Here is a 19,961-nt window from a genome sequence, read left to right as displayed (position 1 = left end):
CCCACCCACCCCCTTTATAAACAAAGGCTCCTTGGTCCAAAGGCAGAGTTCTGGTTGACTGGGCAGGAGCAGCACCAATAACCTACATTCCGTAGGCAGCGGAAAGGCCCAGGGAGTGACTATAGCCCTGTCCTTGCTAATGGAGGCAGGCAGAGGGCTGGAACATCTTTTCAGTGGATGCTCAGTCCTTAAATCCTTGAATACTGCAAAGAATTCGTTTCTGGTGCCCCGGCAATGTGATTCCCATCTGCGTCAGGTCCCTACGGAAGAGCGAAGGAGGCTGTGAGTCTAGAGGCTCAGACCTCAGCCACCCTCCCATGCCCATTCGGTGGCTGGCTGGCCCAAGAGTTCTCACTCGGCTGTCAGCTCCAGCACACACTCCATGGTGTCCAGCCCAGCCGAGCGGAAGTGTAGGATATAGCGCTTCATGCGTATGGATTCAAGCCACTCAGAGACACTTCGATAAGGAATCCCATCAGAGCCGCTCAGGCTGGGCAGGCGTAGGGTCACCCTGTGGGAAATGATGCCGTGCTTGTACCCCTGAAGTACAGGAGCTGATTTGCCTAGGCCACCACATTGCAGCCAGCACTGAGTCATATACTTACGTAGTTCATCTAGGCTCTGCACATAAACTGGCTGTTACCTGAGCTTACTTCCTGGCCTGTTTCCTGGTATGCTCTGTTCCATAGGTCGATCTAGAGCCATCCCTAGTGAAGTGAATTCTTTAGACATGATGCTTGACTGAGAAGCCAGAAGGCAGGAGAAGGGGCCTACAGCAAGATACTATGCTCCCTTCTACGATATCCACCTAAGAGCAGCCCTCACTTGCCATATTCAACCCCAACTGTTATTCTTCCACTCTGATAACCACAATACAATGAGTGTTCCTGTAGGAAAGCCAGCCAGAGCCAAAAACCATTAGCAAAGTAAATCTGCTGGGGGAAAAAATATCCAGCATTCCAGAAAGATTAGCACACACAGTCTCCAGCGTCCGAGGGAGTTATGCTCCAAAAGATAGTCTCAGAAGTTGGAACATGGAAAACAGTTTCTCCCAGAAACAAGGTTATATATGGTGGGTTTGATACACGGGCCAGTACTGCCTTTCCTGATAAAGCACTTGAAGTACAGCCTTGCCTGGCTCCCCAGCTTGACTCCCTCCTTCCACCTCCTTCTTTACATTCTAGCTGTGTTTTTGAACAAATACAGTTTTGGGGAACTGGTCACCATCCCATGTTCTCACAAAGTGCTACCTCTTCAGTAGAGCTGGTCCTGTCCTGACCTTGGCTACCTCCCATTCTCAGGAATGCAGCCTCTGAACTGGATGCTGCCATTCTGTATTGTACTGGCCATGTAGTCAGAGGCCTTCTCACACTCCCTTCTGTCCCTACCCTAGTCTAGCTGCCTAGCCTCCCAGGAGCAGGTTCCAGGCTGTAGCAAAGAGTTTGTACTAGTGGGTCCTCCAAGATGTGTTAAATCTGTGAATCTTCCCTTTACATGTGAGAATATATATGTGGGGATAGGAAAATATCCCAATTTTCAGATGGCCACAGGAACACCAGAGGTCATTGTCATTAATTAACAGTGGGGTATCAAGCAAGAATGATGCTAAAGGTCCCATGGGAAATAAGATAAGAGGTGGGTAACCTAGGTCTAACTCCTTAAGTCATATGTGCTCTCTGCTTCTTACCTTGCATCAGGTTACCACCATGGTAGCTGGGTCCTACCTCTGTTAGCCCGAGCTTTCCCAGAAGGCATGGACTGGATACTGTCTCATGCTGCACTCCGTCCAGAGTTCCCCAGGGCCCAACACTCAGTGGATAGGATGGAATGTCCATTCTTATTTTTCCAGATTTGACCTCCAAACTCCCATCCTTCTTGAACATATTTACCTAGGGTCAAAGTTGGCAATGGTCCTTAGGGAATGGGGGTCAGTGAGCAGCTGTTCCAGATGTGCCTGCAGCTGGAGGAAGTGGGGCCGACGAACACGGTCGTAAGCCCAACAGTTCTTCATGAGTTCATACAGAGGGGCAGGGCAGTCCACAGGAGGGGGCAACCGGTACCCATCTTCAATGCTTTTCATTACCTGTAGCAAGAGATGGGAGATGTCTAGGCAGGAAGTTAGATAGAACCACTAGAAAACTACTTATACAAGATGTTACCGGGGCTTGGAGCGTGGGATTAGAAGAGACAGGAGTTGTATCAGGGATGACATGGGGAAATAGTCCAGGTTTACCTCTTGATTGCTCATCTCTCCATAGGGTTTGTCGCCAAAGCTCAACACCTCCCACATTACAATCCCAAAGCTCCACACATCACTGGCTGTGGTGAAGATCCGATGGGCAATAGCTTCTGGGGCTGTCCAACGGATGGGGATCTTTCCTCCCTAAGAAGGCATTGCATAGAGTGGTATCTCTGCGCAGGGACTGGTACAAAACTAGAAAGGGAATCTTGTTTGTGCATGGGTCAGCAAAGGAAGTATACATGTGAGTGTTGATGGGGTTCTAACCTGGGTTTCATAGGTGCCGTCAAAGTCATCCAGGAGGCGGGTCAAGCCGAAGTCAGATACCTTGCAGCACAAATTCTGATTCACCAAGATGTTCCTGGCAGCCAGGTCTCTATGGACATAATTGTGGCCGCTGAGGTAGTTCATGCCTGATGCTATGCCCAGCAGCATAGCCACCAGCTGACCAGGAGCTAGCTGGTCCTCCCGTTCCTGTAGAACGAATGTACATATCAGAGGATGCAGAGTCTCCTGCAAGACATGAGGCTCCATGGTGTGCCCCTTTCTCTGCCGGTCTCACCTTCAGAAAGGCATCCAGTGCTCCATTTTCCATAAACTCTGTGATGATCATGATCGGCTTTCCTGAGACACAGCAGATGCATCACACCTAGGCCCGGGTTTCCTCCATTGACAGCCTACTCCCCTTCCCCATTGCTCTCACTCCTCTCCCACACATTCCACTCCCGTTCTTGGGGACCACTGCACATACTTTTGGTGATGACGCCTTCCAGGCGTAGAATGTGTGGGTGGTTGAACTGGCCCATGATAGTTGCTTCTCGAAGGAAATTCCACCAGTGGCCATCTGGGGATGTATCTTTCAAGGTCTTAATGGCCACAGTCTTGCAATCTTGGCTGGGGAGTCTCAGGGCTCCCCGATACACTTCCCCAAACTCCCCTAGATAAGAGGAAAATAAGGTTATGACTTGATGCAGTCAGAATATTCCACGATTAGGTGGTGTCACCTCTAGTCCTCCAGTTTCTCATTGGAAATCTGAGGAAGAACAGAGCTCAGGTTGCCCTTCTAGAGAAGCGACAGTCTGGAACCAGCATGAAGCTCTGCAACCCAAACCGTACTGTCTTCCATGGCTAGCATGCTCCTTGGCTTATGTTATTCATAAACGCACTGTTTATGAAGGAGAAGTTGGTCCAGGGCTAGTGCCCGCGTAACACAAGGCCTGCCTGTTTCCTGTGAGTGAGTTCCCTGGTCACAGCTCTCGCCTGCTCAGTTGCACCACTGACAAGGACACTGCCAAGCTTTGTTCTCTGTTGAGATCTATTTTCCTTGTTGACCCAGGGGATTGGGGCAGCCCAAGGACACTGGGCCCCTGATGAGATAGAATGCTCACTTAGGAAGGCTCTGAATCTCGCCTGCTTTGAGAATCCTCTGAGAACAACCTGCACCTTGGCATGGTCACACCTCTCTGGGTAGAAATGGTGTGTTTAACATTCTTTATCAGAAACCCCATAACCACAGAGCAAAGTGTGTAGGAGGCAGAGGCTGCTGCAGGGCATAGAAATTCAAGAAGGATACAGGATAGAGCAGGCTTGGGCTCGAAGAAAGGAACCTGGTAGCACCCATGTGCTACCACACAGAGGGGACCAGTTGGGGTCACAGCAGGGCTTACCTTCTCCGATGACAGTGTCCACAATCAGCCAGGCTGGGTCCAATTCCTGGGCAAAGTCTAAGGCTCCCTGTGCAGGGTCCTCATAGGCCTGGAGGTCCACATAGGGTTTTAGCCACAGCTTGTCCTCTGGGGGATAGGGGTGGGGGAAAGAGGGCATAGCAACTGTAGCACAACAATCAGAACATGGGATGCTAGGAAGAAGGGCAGACAGCTGAGCCCATTTCCAGTACTTCTTCGCTCTCTGAGATGAGTCTGGCTTTGGCTCAAGGAGAGAAAATCTCTATTCTTAGCAATGAAGCCTCTGCAAGGACCTCAGACTTTTTTTCATCTATTTTCCGGGCTTTTCTGTCCTGCCGTTCAGGGTCCAGCGGCGGGCGGAATTCAGACCCTGCAGTAAACTCCCTGCCCTGAGCTACCCGATCTTCCCATGGCTTGTGACCCCGTTTCTGTGCACATGCTGTCCAAGTCACTCACAGCTCGTTTACTCCCAGATGAGGCCTCCCTTCAGTGCCAGCTACTCAGATAGCAAATGCTCCCTCTGGTAGAGACAACTAACGAGGTGACAAGCAGGAAGCCGCATGTCTCAGGGGACTTCAACCTCTTCCTTAGCTCAGAGACCTGGCCACCAGGATGAAGAACATGGTCCAGAGCCTAGGGTAGCTGTGCTCCGGTACCAAGAGCTAGTAAATGATTGCATCAGAGCTGCTGACAGCTATCAGGGCAGAGTTAATTAACCAAGATTAATTAATTAGGTGACAAAACACAAGATCCTTAGGGACAATATACTGCACCCACATTCCCAGAGTTGACCTGGGTCTGTCTGTCTGTCTGTCCATCTGTCTGTCTGTGTGTGTGTGTGTGTGTGTGTGTGTGTGTGTGTGTGTTTCTCTCTCACTCATTCACACTCCTGGCTCACCTCGATCAACATTGGTGGTGCGTTCACGCTGCCTCTGCTGTCTCTGTCGGTGGCCTCTCCTGTGGAAGTAGGATAACTTCTTCAGAGGGACTCAGGGACACCTCAGTGGTCCAATGAGCTCTGGCTGAATTTACCAGATATGAGAGCTGGGTGTGGGGCATGTCTAACTAAGCTTTGATTTTTTTGGGGACAGGAGGATCATTCGGGGTATAGCCTTCAGACAAAGTAAAGGAACCCCAGATGGATGGGTAGGGAAGACAGCCAGCACCTTGAACGGAAGACATAAATCCCAATCAGCAGAGCTATTCCAAGCAGCAGTCCAAAGATGATGGCCACAATCTCTCCTCCGGTCAGGCTTCTGGAAACTGGGTGTCAGAGTACAGAAAGCTGAGGGTTACAGCCATTAGAGGTGATAAAGGCTAAAAGGTAGGGTCCCAAGTATACCCCGGGTCAGTTTTTAAATGAACATTGTTTCCCTTAACAGAGATTATTGAACTGGGCACATTATAAGCATAAATACAGAGAAAAGCAAGGGTCACTTAAAAACAGGAGCTGAAGTGTCTGCAGGGGATGACGATTATGTATGTTTGAATGGGACAAGGGATAGGAAACCTACCTGGTGGGCTTGTCCGAAACTCATGGTCAGGGGAGAAAGGGCCTGGCCCCAGTGGGGTCAGTGTTCGTACTCTGACAATGTATGTGGTGTCTGGCTGAAGTTTTGTCAGCAAAACCCTGGGTTCCAGCACCATCTGGTGCCATTCTTCATCCTGTGGGTAGGACTTGCATTAATGAGGCTGTGCTGAGTCAGGCTTAGTAAAGAAGACTGAGAGACAAGGAAGGGCCTGGACAGGGTGGGCTGTCACAGGAAGGTCAGAGTCCTTTGCAGACGTTTATCCTGAGAAAGGCTGTTTTGGCTATTTTCCCATCCTATACCCCAAGTTAGGAATGTTAGGGTGTACCCCAAACACTGTGTGGTGTCTCCACGTGTTTTCTGACCTGGTTCAGCACGTGCAGCTCATAGCTCAGATTCCCTCCAGGATTTCGGGGTCGGGACCCTGCCCAAGTCAGCTCCAGCTGCCTTGGTTCTTTCTTCACCAGCTTCAGTGACAGGCCAGAGAGCGACTCTGGACACACAGAATGACAAGGTTGAATTCAGAAGGTAAGAAGGAATAACGGAAGTGTGCCTCTGCTGCTTCCTACCATCACTCATCCCTGTAGTCTTGGGTGCCTCACCTGCATGCCCCATGTTGATACTGACTGAAGCGCTGCTAGGGCCGGAACTGTCCAGGCCTGACACTCTGTTCTGAGATTTGATGGTAAATGTGTAGTTGGCATAAGGCTCGAGGCCTTCAACCTGCACAGTAGATGCGGTGAGCCCGGAAGCCTCCGGGGAAAAGTGCACACCCTTTCCACAGGGCTGGCATGGACCCCCATCCTGTGCAATGCCCCGACACTGCAAGCACTCCACACTGTATCTGATATCATCACGTCCTCCCGTATCTCTGGGGGGCTCCCAGCGTAGGGAAAGCTGAGTTCCTGACGCGGAGAAGCTCAGATTTTGAGGAGCCGATGGCGGACCTGTGGGAGAAGAGGAGTTATCAAATAGATGTCCATTTGCTCTCACCCAAGGCACTGACCCTTGCTTCTGTCTATTAGCCCAATTATGTTTTCCAAAGCCCTCATGAGAGATTTAACTTCTACCAAAGAGGAAATAGTATGTACACACCTCTGCATTCTAGAGAGAACAGAGGGCAGGAAGTAGCTATAATCAGTGCCCAACTACCTGGATTTCCATTACTTTAAGTTCTGGCCCCAAGGAGGGTTTAGCACCTGTTGCCAGATCACCAGGCCCTGACTGCAAAACTTACGTGTGCATGCTTCCTGGGGGCCCTCCCCAGGGGCTCGATAATGTCCATTCTCACAGGTACAGATGGTAGACCCCTCAGATTCTGCTACGCTATGTTGGGGACACTTGATACAGTGGGGTATATTCAGGTCCAGTCGATAGAAACCAGTGGGACAGGCTGGAAAGAGAAGAGCCATGGCTTTTGTTGTTTTGTCTTTTCATGAAGAACAATCCCTTTAACCCCCTTCCTTACTCCCCTTTACTGGAATTGGAACATCCCCACAGACATCCCACTTGGGTTAAAAATCATGAAAACCTTGTTTGGGAACCTGGAAGGACCACTCAGGTGGTCCCTGAGGTTTCCTACTTCCCCATTTCTTACCAGTGCACCCCATACTTCCACTGCTTTCCTCATAGCCAGGTTGGCACTGGCACTGACCCACAGGCACCAACCACTCGCCATCAGGGCTGCAATGCATGCGTGGTGGACCCGAGGACCCCAAGCTGATCTGTGCATGGGAGAGGCAGGTTCCAGCTACTTCTATCAACCCTCCAGGTCCAGGGAGAGTGTCAGGGAAGTGGGCCAAGCCATGCACAGTCTCTGCACAGCGCTGGTAGAACACCCTTACAGACACGAGCGCCAAACAGGAACCCGGGTTGTGGAAGGCTAGGTAGAGGCCACGGCGGGTGAGGTGACCCAAGGAGCAACGTTCTACATTCAGCTTTACAGAGCCAGATGCCAGGTCTCTGATGGTGAAGCTCTGGTCCGCTGCCACAGTTGTTACCTAGGGGAGAAGAAGGAATGATGCTTTAAGCCCAGGCTTCATCCTGTATAAAACTCTTGATTTAATCTAGGATGGCTATCTCTAGACCAAAGATCTAAACTGTGAAGAGTTCCCAAGCCTGACAATGCCAGCGTGCCACAACTGGAAACTTTCTATATATGATCTCATGTGATGGATCACAATAAAAAAAAAAAAAAAGGAATCAAACTTAAAAAAAAATTGTATAAAATTCCTTCAAGCTACATGTATAAAACATAAATAAATTTCATAATTAGATTTAGGTTCCATTACCAAAATATATCTACGTAAGTCCTCCAAGGTCTGAAACCTGCAACACTTCAGCCCCCAAGCATTGTGGATAAGGAACACCCATTTTTTACAACCATGATGGAAGAGCTCATGATGTGTAAGGTCCCCAGGTGAGCATTTTATAGACATATTTTTCGGCTCATGCCATAACCCTACGAGGCAAGATGTTCTACCGTTGTACCTTACAGAAAAGGAAACTAAGGCTCCAGCAAACTAGTTCGAGCAGATAGTACAACTCTGGCATGATGAAGCTAGGACTGGAACCCAGACAGCGGACTGCTCCAGACCATAAAATTTCCACCACTGGGAGGTGTTCCCAAGCCTGGTGCCAATGAGGCGATCAGTTACATAGTGTGTCATAACTAATTTATTACCAATAACAAACTTTACAACCTTCACTCTTCGGAAAGAAACGAGAGCACATCCTATAATAACAAGCTCCAGACTGGTTTGTATTCTAGTATGTTTCCACGCTATGAAAGAACGGCATGAACTGGTGACCAGTAACCAGGAACTGTCCTGTGTAGTTCCAGTGATTCTCTTGGGGGCATGTTACATATGAAAATCATGGGCACTGAGGTGAAAATGCTATCTCAGTGGATGCAAGTAATAAGGTTATAATCCGATGAAGGAACTATCATCCAGAGAGGCTAAATGATGCCCTTTAAAGCCAGCCCCAGCCAGTGGTACTCAGTACAGCCTTTCTGGACTGGGGTCTGGTCTTGCCTTCTTTATTCTACACTTGCACTTGCGTTCAGTTTCTTCTCTGTTTCTCCTTGGCTGAGCTGGGTCATGGTGAGGACAAAGGTTAGGATCTATATCAGAGAAGGGATGGCATGAAGGGGTGGCAGCACCTTCTGGAACAAAGGCCGTCGGAGCTGAATGCCCACATCCTGGTCACTCTCCATGTAGAAAAGGTTGAAGGTCTCTTTGCATCCCAGAGGCCCAGCTCCCCCTGGGAAACTCTTACAGTCCCGCACAGTGAACTGCAGCTCTACGTGGACACGAGAAGCTTCCTCTCCTCGGTAGATCCAATTGGAGCGAAGCCAGTGGTCAGTATCCCCACTTTCCTGTATCGGGCAGTCTTGGTACATGTACAGGGGTGTCCCATTCAGCATTTGTTGTACCTCACTCCACTGCAAAAGGAGAATCAGACTCAGTGACCAGAGCTGATGAAGAGGAAGCTGGAGTCAGTTCTCAGGTTAATGGACCTCACCACTCACTGGACCTGCCAGGCCCAGGATGGTAGGTTAAGTGTTTAAAGATGGGGCATTATTTGGACTTGGGGCAGATAAGGTAGCAACCCCTTACGATCTTATTATTATTATTTTTTTTTTTTTGGCGCACATTGTTGCTTTTATTATTATTAAAAATCCTTCTATTAGCCCACTAATTCTATAAACTAATTTGTTTCATTATGACACCTTTATACTGTTGTATAATGTACATTCACTCCCCATTCCCTAAGACCTTAGCCAGCACTAGTTTGTCCTTTAATTTCATCTGCTTCACATACAAGAGTATGAGTAGGAATTTTGACCTACTCGGTCAGCAGACCTGTCAGGTACCCACAAAGGCAAAGCTCATTCAAAAGCCATCTTCTGGTTTGCTTAGAGTTTAATTTTTCAAATAGTAAAGTCTCAGCCCATGGAGGACAGGGACAAGTGAAAAACTGTTTATACGGGGACCTCACCCTCTCCAATATTCCTTCTACTTATAGCCACCACCGAAGTCTCAACAGTTAGCTGGGCTCCTATGTACCATCTAGTCTACCCCTTGACTTTTCTTCACATCGAAAGAACTTTTAAATCTAGTAATCATAGTGGCTGGCATTACTGTACTTGCCACAGGCCAGTGTGCAGTGGCCTGCCCAATATCTGAGGCAGAGTTGGGGTACAGAGGTGGGTACTCCAGGTACAGAATTCATGCTCTTAAACATCACATCTAGCAGGTTCAGGAATTGATGGACAAAGGTTAGGTCTCCATACCCTCCCACCTGCATTCTCAGAGGTAGCCATTCTTAATGGTTTGAAATAAAGCTGTCTAGACCACTTTCAAAGCCTCCTGAGAAACAGTCTAAACAAGGGTTATTCTGTAACCATCTTTGTTGTAACAAATAACACCTACGGAATACATACAGACCTGTCTGTCTCTTATTGCAGTATATGAACAGTATCCGAGCATATAGATACACCATAATCATTAACTGTTTACCTGTTGTGGGGTAATTACATAATTTCTTAGTTTCTAGTTTGTTTGGTTTTTTTTTTTTTTTTTTCTTCATTTTATTTTAGGAAAGCACACTGATGACTGTGAGGTTTCCATAGAATTGCTGAATCAACAGGTAGACCTCAAATTTTATAAGATGTTACTAAATTGGCCTCCAAAGTTTACATTTCCGCAGCAAGAATAAGAAAGTTCATTTCCTAAAAAGCTCATCAGAAGAGATATTAATGTTCTTTTTATATTTTGCCAGGTCTATGGCCTAGGCAGCCTCGTTGCCCTCCTAGTCACATTTCTTTGCAAGGGGTTCATTGTATGTTTCTCTCTTGTTCATCGGCTATGTATATGTTTATTGACTTCTGCTATTCACTTGGGTGAGTTTTTTAGAAAGTATAGTATAAATACTAATTATGTGCTTGATTTATATGCTTCAAATATTCTCAGTCATGCCACATTTTTGCCAATGGCATATTTTATATTTTATTCTCATTTTTTTCATAATAGCATCATGGTTTAGGGCTGTATATTTTGGCTGAGATCATAAAATTCTTTTATCTTTTGACTTGAAAATGTTGTAGGGGTTTTTTTTGTTGTTGTTTAAACTTTATTCTTACTAGAATTTATTTATTTTTTTTATGTACTCATAGAACAAGTAGCAGAGTTTTTTCTTCCTTTCCATCACAAACCTTACAGACATTCAGTTGGCAGTATGGTGACCAATCAGTCCTTTTGGGGGTCATTGTACACCCCCAACTATATTTATGTGGCATTGTTTGAGATGATTACTAGGAAAAAACTACACAGGATTAGCTCAAACAAGCTACCCTTTGGTAAAAAAGACTTACATCTTTGGAAGGGATTTAGTGAGCTAACACTGCCAGGAGAAGGCTGCTCACTGAAAACTTCCTTAACCCCAGAGACCTGTAAACTGGGCACAGCAGGACAGCCTTTGTTCCTTTCACACTTAGGCCTGTCACTACCTCCCCACCCCCACTCCTTCCCATAGCTCTGGGTAATACACAAGCTTCAACCCTCTGAACTTTCCAGGACCCTCATCCTGTGTGAATAAAGGTAATTAAAATAGTGTTTCTTCTGTTCATTCATCTTCTGTGGTCACTTTCACAGGCTTGTTTAGGGGGAGGTAGGAAGTATTCCCGTCCCCAGCAATACTTTCCGCATTGACTAGAAATTCCATGGTCATCGACATGAGACTATCCTACATGTGGATTCTGTGTTTGGACTTTCTACTCTGTTCCACTGGGCTTCTTGCCATCATTCCAGGTTTTAATTACTGCTGATGTTCTGATTATCTGTTGGTGGAACAGATACCATACTTCATCAGTACCATTCTCTTAAGTGTCTTCTTGGCCAGATATTGTGATGAAAGCCCACAGATTTCACAAAATAGTTTACCGATATTTGGGATGCCATCCCATAACTTGATGAAGGAAAGACTGAGGCCCTGAAAAAGTGCACTCTGAGATTTTATTTCACTCCAGTGAGTGGGCCCTCATGACTTAAAAGAAAATATACATATCACTAATTAAGAAAAGGGTGGGTGGGGCCGCTTTGAAGCATATAATTCTGTATTATGTCAGAATTCAAAGATCAAGAGGGGAGTCCAAAGGCCACTAAGTTAGAATGAAAGGACACCTGGAGTCCACTGAGGGGAAACTTTGCTGGGCGCCTAAGAGGAAGGCATAGAGCCCAGGCAGATGGACCGGGTGGTTGTGGTACTGTGGCAGACCAGTAGCTAGACTGCCAAGGCTGCAGCTGGAGCCTAGGGAAACAGATGCTCCCAGCTGTTAACTGCCTCTTCCAGCTCCAGCAGTGACAGATGGGGACAACTCTGGAACCAGGATCCTTTCACTTGACACTCAGGAGCTGTTGGTTGCTACATGGGTGTATTCTCGGAGCTTGGCTCCAAGGACTTAATCTGTTTTAGAAGAGGAAAGGCACATGAAAAAGAGCCGGAGTACAGTTGTTGGTGGGCTGTCCTTCTAGCATCAGACAGGAAAGGGGCCTTGCTTCCATTGGGGCTTAATTAGGGACAAGTTATTTGGGTGGGGCTGGTGGAGCTAAAGAAAGAGCCAGTGGGAGCTAGCAGATGGTCCTGTTGCCTTCCTTGTGGGTGATTAGCTGGTTTATGAGATGAGACACCTATTAAAGCTGGCCTAATCTGGGATTTTCCAAATGACCCCTCCTGGAGGATATATTATGGTTTAGTCTATTAACTCTAATTATAGGCCACTCTGTGGAAGAGCTCAAAGGGGAGCCTCGACCCTCCAGTCCAAGAGAGAAAGAAGGCAATAGCCCTAATTCTAAAAACAGCAGCAGCACATGTCTTAGGTATTGGAGTAAGAGAGGAAGCAGGAGAATAGGTTCAGGACCAGTAAGTCTCCAACCCCAGAAGTACCATTCTGTGGTTCTAAGGCAGCTCTGCTGGGTTCCAGCAAGGGTGTCTCTGGACTTTGGGTCTGAATACAGTCGCTATGACACAGTAACTGTCCACCTCTGCTCACTGGGTCTCGGGGACACCTAAGGAGGTTAGCGACTTGGAGCTGTGTTTTTTTTTTTTTTTTTTTTTTTTCCTTTCTCAAACAGCTGGAATACATGGTGTTTGTGGAGTCTGGCTGGGAGGTATGGAGAACAAGCCAAATGCACAGGGGCCATGGAGAGGAGTAGCTTTTAAGTTTGAGGGAGTCAAAATACCTTTGAAGATTTTGACGAAAAATTTGGCTCTCTCAGAACAAAAAAAAACAAAAAAACAAAACAAAACAAAAACAAAAACAAACAAAAAAAAACAAACCATACATCATTCACACTATTGTGAGCTCTCTACTGTAATGAATAGAGCTGAAACTGAAGGCTGTTTTCCAGGTGTCTCAGCCCTCACCCAGCCTTCCTTAGCATAGGCATGCTCTCCCTAGGAGGTGAGAGCTCATCCCGGCCACTACGGTAGGAGGGTGGGGGAGTAGAGATAGTCCCCGCTGAGTGAAGTTTGACACCCCCCCATCTACCCAGAGTACCATCTAGGAGGCTCTGACTCAGCCTCCCCTCCCCCTCTCTTGAGGAGACACTTCCAGTTTTTCCTGCTCTTTTCTGTTCCTCCACCCACCTCTCCACCCCATTTCCCACTGGCCTTTAGACTTGAACTTCCCCAGGTCCTTCAGACACTTACCCCAGTCTCTGGGGGATCCAGAAGCCAGCCCAACTCTCCTTGTGCTGTGCTTGTGTCCATTAGTGTGACTGAGTGGGGGAGAAAAGAAAGATGTCACTCTGGGGAGGAGACTCCCTACATTGGCTATTCTGGGACTCCCCAGTCATAGGCTACCACAACGTCTTCCTAACTGTGTGACATCCAGGGGCAGAGGAGAAAGGCCGAGTGGGGTAAGGGCTGGGGGGACTGGTGCCTAAAACAGAGTCAGGACAGCAAGCGTTGGAAGAGCAACCCCAGACATGGCACCGGCGGAGCCCGAGAGAACAACTGCAAGGATGCCATGGGCGGACGTCAGGGACGCTAAGCCCTTGTCGTCCTGAGTGAGAGACCCTGGCAGGGGGATTCTGCTGGATTTTGACTCCAGTTGTCAGTGGCCTGCTCTGGTAGGTGAGGTAGAGGAGGTGGGGCGCTAGGCAAAGCTATGATTTTGGAAAGTGGGAGGGGCATGGTCAGAGGGTGTGCAAAACTTTGGGAGTGAGGTTAGACCCCCTACACCTGGCAACCGCAAAAGTTCTAACCCTTCCACCTTTGGAGGATTATTTGTGACCCGGTTAGGCTGGCAGAAGGAGGCTTTTGGCCTTAGACTTCTGAGTGCTGCAAAGTCGGGGGTGGGCACATGGAGGATCCCATGAAGCTGCAGTGGGAATGCAGCTTCCTGGCTGTGGCCAGGAATTCCCTCTCCACCCGCAGCTAATAGTGCTCTGGCCAACAGGGCAGGGGTGACTGATCCCGTGGGCAGGAGTCTGGGGTTAAAGACCAAAGATCGGCCTGGCCAATCGATCTCCCCGCTACTGGGGAGAAGCCAGGGACCAGTAGTGGGGCGCGGGGAAGAGGGCCTCCTCAGGAATGCCGGCTCTTGCAGGCTGCTGCCCGTCAGCTGGGAAAGGGAGAGGGCGGGGGTCGGTACCTTCCTCGGCGCGCGCCCCCGGGGGCAGCGGGGCGCAGAGCAGCAGCAGCAACGCGAGCCCCAGGGGCCAGCGCCGCTCCATGGCGCCGGCCGGGACCTGGGACCACGGCCCCTACGGCTGGGCCAGGTCGCGAGGGACTGGACGATCCAGGCCGGCTAGGCGGGGGCGGAGGGCGGGGCCAGATGAGGGGCGGGGCCTCGGCCTCACCTGGTGCACCTTCTTAAAGGGACAGTAAGACAGGAAGGAAACTGGTTAGACAGGTAATAAACTTTAAAACCTGGAGGCGTCTTAGTCGGAATGAGACTCGGGGCGCCCCCTAGTGCGTGCTGCTAGGAACTGACTAGACATTCTTAAGTGTATCCTAAACCCAACCCAGTTTTGATACAGCTTTCAATCGAATTCGGCTTGACTTTTCTCACTTGGAAATGTAGGAGTGGGCGGACACTCCTTCATCCTTTTCGGCTTCGATGACAACCATGCAAATTGGTACAATCCTTAGCAAAGTCAGGAGGAGTCTTCAGGGAGAAGCTGGCGTGACCAGGGTATTTAGTGGCAGAGAAAGATCGTGATTGAGAAAGGCCAGCAGGCAGGGAACCTCAAGGTGCGCTCAGGGAGTGGTACACGATCCAGTTTGACTGCTGGGGTACAGCATTTGTCTTGGGAGCCAGGGCAGAAAGACAGGTGCGGGCCAGTGCCAGGAAGGTATTGGTAAACAACAGGAGAAATTTGAACCTTACTTTATACCCACAGAGCAGACACGGGATTTGGGGGAGCATTGCCAGTATAGTTTTAGTGAAGAAAGGAGCTTGCTACTTAACATGGCCTTAGTGGTGGCAGCTCTGGGCTCTCTCTTTAGGACTGCCTCCCATCCTACTTAATAGACCTCTGTTCAGCCTTCACTATATATGTCCTGTAAGCTCAGAGACAATGCAGTACTTATCCTAAACAAACTACCTGTCTGAAGAGGGCTAGAGGTAGGGGAAGCTGAAGTGAGCACACAGATAACTAAAAGCAGGACTGAACCCCAAAGACGTGGAAGCGGGCTGACAGTGTGAGCTATGCAGCCACTGATAGCTCCAGTCCCTGGGGCCCCTCTATTTCATCCTTTTCTGGCTTCCTCCCATCAATGTGACTCACATATTTTTTAAAATCATTTAAACGGTTGCATAATTTGTCATTGTACTGGAGGGGAAGTAGTAGATCATAGATACTATTAGAATTAATGTTTTTTTTTATTAGTTTCCACTTTTTATAAATGTATTGCTAGATAAATATGATCCCTAATTTCTTGGCCTAGCTTACTCTTGCTGACATACATAAATAAATGTAATATATAATAGTCACTGGGAAAACAAAACATGTTCAATGGAAAGAACTAAATGTTGAATAGAACTCTCCTTCCCCTACTCTGGAAAAGGCCCCAAGTTAATCACCATCTATTATTTTTTGTAGTTTCTTTCAAAATTCTCTCCATGTTCCCATATCATCTTATACTCCCCCACTCCTCTACACAGACGTGCACTTAAATTGTGGGCAGGGGATAAGGGACAGAGGACACACACTACTTTGCACTAGGGATATCTTTCCCTGATGCTTAGCATCTGGCAAGAAGGCCCATGCCTGCTCTCTCCGGGCGGAGCTTTGTGATTTCAGCAGGGAGGAATGGATGGAGGGTGCAAAGCCAACAGAAGGGGGGAATGGAGCAGTATTAGACAATCACTGCTAGGAAATAAGCCAGACTCTGGTGAGGTAATGCATGTGCTGGTTCCTGGGGTTTGTTAAAGTTAGAAGACCCTTGGGACCCAAGGGGATGAGGGAATTATGTCACGTGATGGAAACTGGAGTGTTGCGCTCTGGAAAGGAGCCTCGCTTTTGTTTTAGGGTAAATTTTCTATCCTGATGGGCATTGTTTGTGTTTTGTTTTGTATTGTTTTGTTTTGTCAACTTGACACAAGCCATAGTTATCTGGGAACAGGCAAACTCAGTGGAAGTATTGCCTCCATCAGAGCGGCCCGAAGACAAGTCTGTGGGGGTACTGCCTAGATTAATGACGAGTGTGGGAGGACCCAGTCCACTGTGGCTGATGCCATTTCTAGGGCAGGTGGTCCTAGGGAGTATAAGAAAGCAAACTGAGTAAACCTTGGGATGTGAGCCAGGAAGCAGTGTTCCTTTATGATCTCTGCTTCAGTTCTTACCCCGGGTTTCAGACTGATGACATCCCTTCACGAGGGTCCAGTTTATAAGCTGCGTGAATGGAGAGCCTTTACCTTCATCCAAGGTGTGACATTTCTTTCTGATGTGTGTTACACACAAGAGGCACTTTCAATTTTGGATTCTGTCTTTGGCTAGCAGTATGACCCTGTCGAGATATTTGCACTTTCTGAAATTCACTGAAGCAGTATTATATCTGAGGCTATTTCCAGGGCCTTTCCTGGCCAACGGAAAGACATCAGGACTCTGAGTCAAAAAACTAAGACCAGTTCTCTTAATTGTTCTGTGCTTTGGTTTCCTTGCTTATAAAATGAGATTAGTCAAGCCCATCCCACAAATCAGGAAAGACAATCAGGTGGGAGAAATCCTTCCTCCTCTCCTATACCCTGATCGAATGTTAATTTACTAGAAAAACAGTGGGGTCTGGGGCTTGTGATATTCTCCCATGGGCCTCTTATCTTTGTGACTAACGTCTCGTTGTGTGTGTGTATGTGTGTGTGTGTGTGTGTGTGTGTGTGTGTGTGTGTGTGTTTTCCTTTTAAAATTAACTTTCTTGAGGATGGACATGAAATAAACTGCAGCCATTCTACAGTTCAGTAGGCTCTGACAAATGTGCATGCCCTCATTATGGTCACTTCAACGCAGATACATGCTGCTCCCATTACTTAGGAATCTTTCCTCGTGCCACACTGAACGATCCCACTTCTGGCCCCAGGCATCTGTCAGCATAGACAAGCGTGTCCTTCTCCAGGATTTCATTAGTCTCTGGGGTCTGGCTTTTCCTCTTTAGCAGGATGTCACCAAGATTCCTCCTCACTGCACATGTGTCAAGTTTTGGCACTTGTTGCTAAGCATCATCCTCTGTGTGGATGTCCTAAGACATCACTTAACAGTTCTAAGTGAAAACTGAAAACTCCTTCTCCACTCTGTTTCCCGAGCAGCCCAGGCCTCTGATCTGAGGGCCTCCTACTCTGTTCCTCCCTGGTTGAAGGTGTCCGGCAATCAGGAAGGAGAGCTGCAGTCTTTGTAACTGGGGCATCCCCTGAACTCTTGCTCATTTCTGTAACCCTGAACCTCACACTACTTTGGTTATAGCACCCCCTATTTATTTCCCTGACTGGTTCCTTTCTGACCCAGGATAAGGTTATATTACACTCAGCTTCGGTCAAGGCCTTGTACATCCATAAAGCTCTGGTTAAAATGCAACTTAGATCCTTAGAAGGGTGGCCTATAAGGTGGCTAGTAACCAGGATGGGAGCATTAGTACAAATTAACTTATCAGATCAGTGTCAGGTCTCCCAACAAGGGCTCATGTCGATGGGACCAGAACAGCTTGGCTAGTTACAAGGGGCCGGCCCACACTTGCAGAAGCAAGATTTAGGAGATTGTGTGGGCTGTGGGAAGGAAACCTAGCTCATAGCTGTGCAGCGTTGGAGTGGATTCTGTACATCTTTGATCATAGCCTGGTCTGGTCCTTCCCTTCCCTCCTCAGCTGTGTGCTTACCTATCTCCCCTCTGATCCTGGTTTACTATCAGGCACAGGGGCGGGGATAATAATAGTTACCATTTATTACAGCACCTACGCATGCTGCTGGGCACTTTACATATATTATGTCTCTTCTCACACCAACCCTTTGAGCAGTGTATTATTAGTCCATTTTATAGATGGAAAAATCCACGGCACAGACAGGGGAAGTCACTTGTTAAAGTCACTCAGTTGTAGAACCAGGACTGAGCTCGGTTCTGTAGGACCCATTAGCTAGCATCCCTAACTCGTGCTTTTCAGAAACAAAGATGTCAGGGTCTCTCCTTTGGCTCACTCCTCCTACCCCTATGCACGCAAACTAACCTGTATCATCATGTAAAATCTAACCAAATAGATTTTCCTTATTTGGCATTTTATAAAATGGAGTCGCCTGGAATGAAGTTTTTTGGCATTTGAGGTCTTTGGTTCATACTGCAGGTGTGAGATTTAGTCACGTGGTTCCATGTTGATTTCTTCTCCAAGTGTATGATTCACTCTTACTCATTGTATGAAGAACGTCTTCTTTTTAAAGGCCTCTTGCTCTATGGTTAAGTGTTCTACACTTGAATTGCTATGCTGGGTGACTCCCATTGTTTATCCTGCCTGCCCAAGTACCTTCCAAGCAGGTTTAATCCCACTGAGAGGAACTTCCATTAAGGTTTGGCTAACTTTACAGCCATTGATTGATTAGCATAGACCAAGGCAGACTGTGATCATTTTCTTTACCCCAGATGTTTTTCTCTTGATCCACACCACTTTGCTAGAATGAAGACACTCAAGCTGCTCAGGTACCTGAGTATTCATATCAGTACCAGGTCTGTTCTGAGATAGTGACAGTGTGAAGTTTCCCTGACGTGTCTTCGGAGGTTTTAATACTCTTACCTCATAGCTTGTGTGATATTATGTAAACCACATGCTTCCATAGCCCCAGCTCTGCTTGTATACAAAATGAGGGGATGCTGATGCTATGATATAAATGTGCTCCCTCTAAACTTTATGTATTGAGAATTCAATCTCCGGTTCATATGCTCAGGGGTCAGGCCTTTGGGAAGCAACTTGGATTAGATGCCATCACCAGGGTAGGTCTTATGAAGGCTTTATACAATGAAGAAGACGTTCGAGCTTTTATTTTTACTCTGTCTCTGTCTTGTCCTGTTGTGATGCAATCAAAAAGGCCCTTAGCAGATAACTTTTGCTAAGATACTCACTCTATACTTTTGACTTCTCCAGGTCCAGAACCTAAATCAACTTCTCTTCTTCACAAACCACCCAATCTCAGGTATTTTGTTACAGCAACAGAAAAATGAAGGAGGAGGAAGAGGAGGAGGTGGAGGAGGAGAAAAGAAAAAGAAACTAAGAAAGGTGGCAATAATATTGGTCATAGATAAGGCCAATGAAATATAAAATATAGGAACAGAAGCTCCTCAGATCAGTGTGTGACCTAAAGATATAGGCATTTCATATGTATGTCCAGGCATATTTCTAAAGAAGGTTTGAGATGATCCATGGTGAAGTCTGCCAAAACAAGGAAGGAAGGACACTGAGTAAAACTAGTCTCTAGGTTAAAGAGAATGTTTGGCTGAAGCTCAACTCAAGATGAGAACAGACAAAGCTAAAAATAAAAGAGAAACACAGAGAAACCACTCAGTTCACCTACAGTGAGAAGCATTAGGTGAATAGCACCCACCATGCTGACACAAGTTATACTGTGTTTAGTTACATTGTAAGCTCCCTGTATAAATTTGAAGCACTAAAGATCTCTAGAACATTCTGTTTTTCCTAGGAGCAGAAAAGGGAATGGAGAAGCTATGAGCCAGTGTTGCTTGCTTAGCTTGGTTATATGGAGGGGAAACGCAGGTTGGAAAATGAATACAAGAAGCCACCAAAGGGAGGTGAGCTGATTCTGAGGCTGCTGGAAGGGGAGGGGGCAGGCACTGTGTGGGAATTAGCTTGGAGTTTTGCCTCACACCCAAGTGTGTATTTAGAGAGGAGCCTTTACCTAAATACCTTCTTATCCCCATTCTTATCAGATCTCACAACAGAGTTAGAAAACATCGCTGCACAACCACTTTAATATTTCAGCTCATTTCTGCATCATTGGAGTGTGAGAGT

General features: G+C 47.3%; 1 protein-coding gene across 1 annotated transcript; it reads right to left on the bottom strand.

The window, feature by feature from the left end:
• Positions 1 to 181: 181 nt before the first annotated feature.
• On the bottom strand, positions 182 to 14,194 carry EPHA1 (EPH receptor A1; the record flags this gene model as incomplete). Its single annotated transcript, XM_080932497.1, has 18 exons — positions 182 to 260; positions 356 to 511; positions 1,890 to 2,083; positions 2,234 to 2,383; positions 2,507 to 2,713; positions 2,802 to 2,863; positions 2,991 to 3,176; positions 3,907 to 4,032; positions 4,823 to 4,881; positions 5,091 to 5,187; positions 5,439 to 5,589; positions 5,819 to 5,946; positions 6,056 to 6,400; positions 6,691 to 6,846; positions 7,051 to 7,453; positions 8,617 to 8,898; positions 13,167 to 13,234; positions 14,113 to 14,194. The coding sequence occupies 18 exons, from the start codon at positions 14,192 to 14,194 to the stop codon at positions 182 to 184; spliced, it is 2,931 nt and encodes a 976-aa protein (XP_080788623.1).
• Between the last annotated feature and the right edge of the window lie 5,767 nt (positions 14,195 to 19,961).

Source organism: Micromys minutus (assembly GCF_963924665.1).
Source record: "Micromys minutus genome assembly, chromosome: 18".
NCBI lineage: Eukaryota > Metazoa > Chordata > Mammalia > Rodentia > Muridae > Micromys > Micromys minutus.
This window is presented reverse-complemented; position numbering and strand designations above follow the sequence as displayed.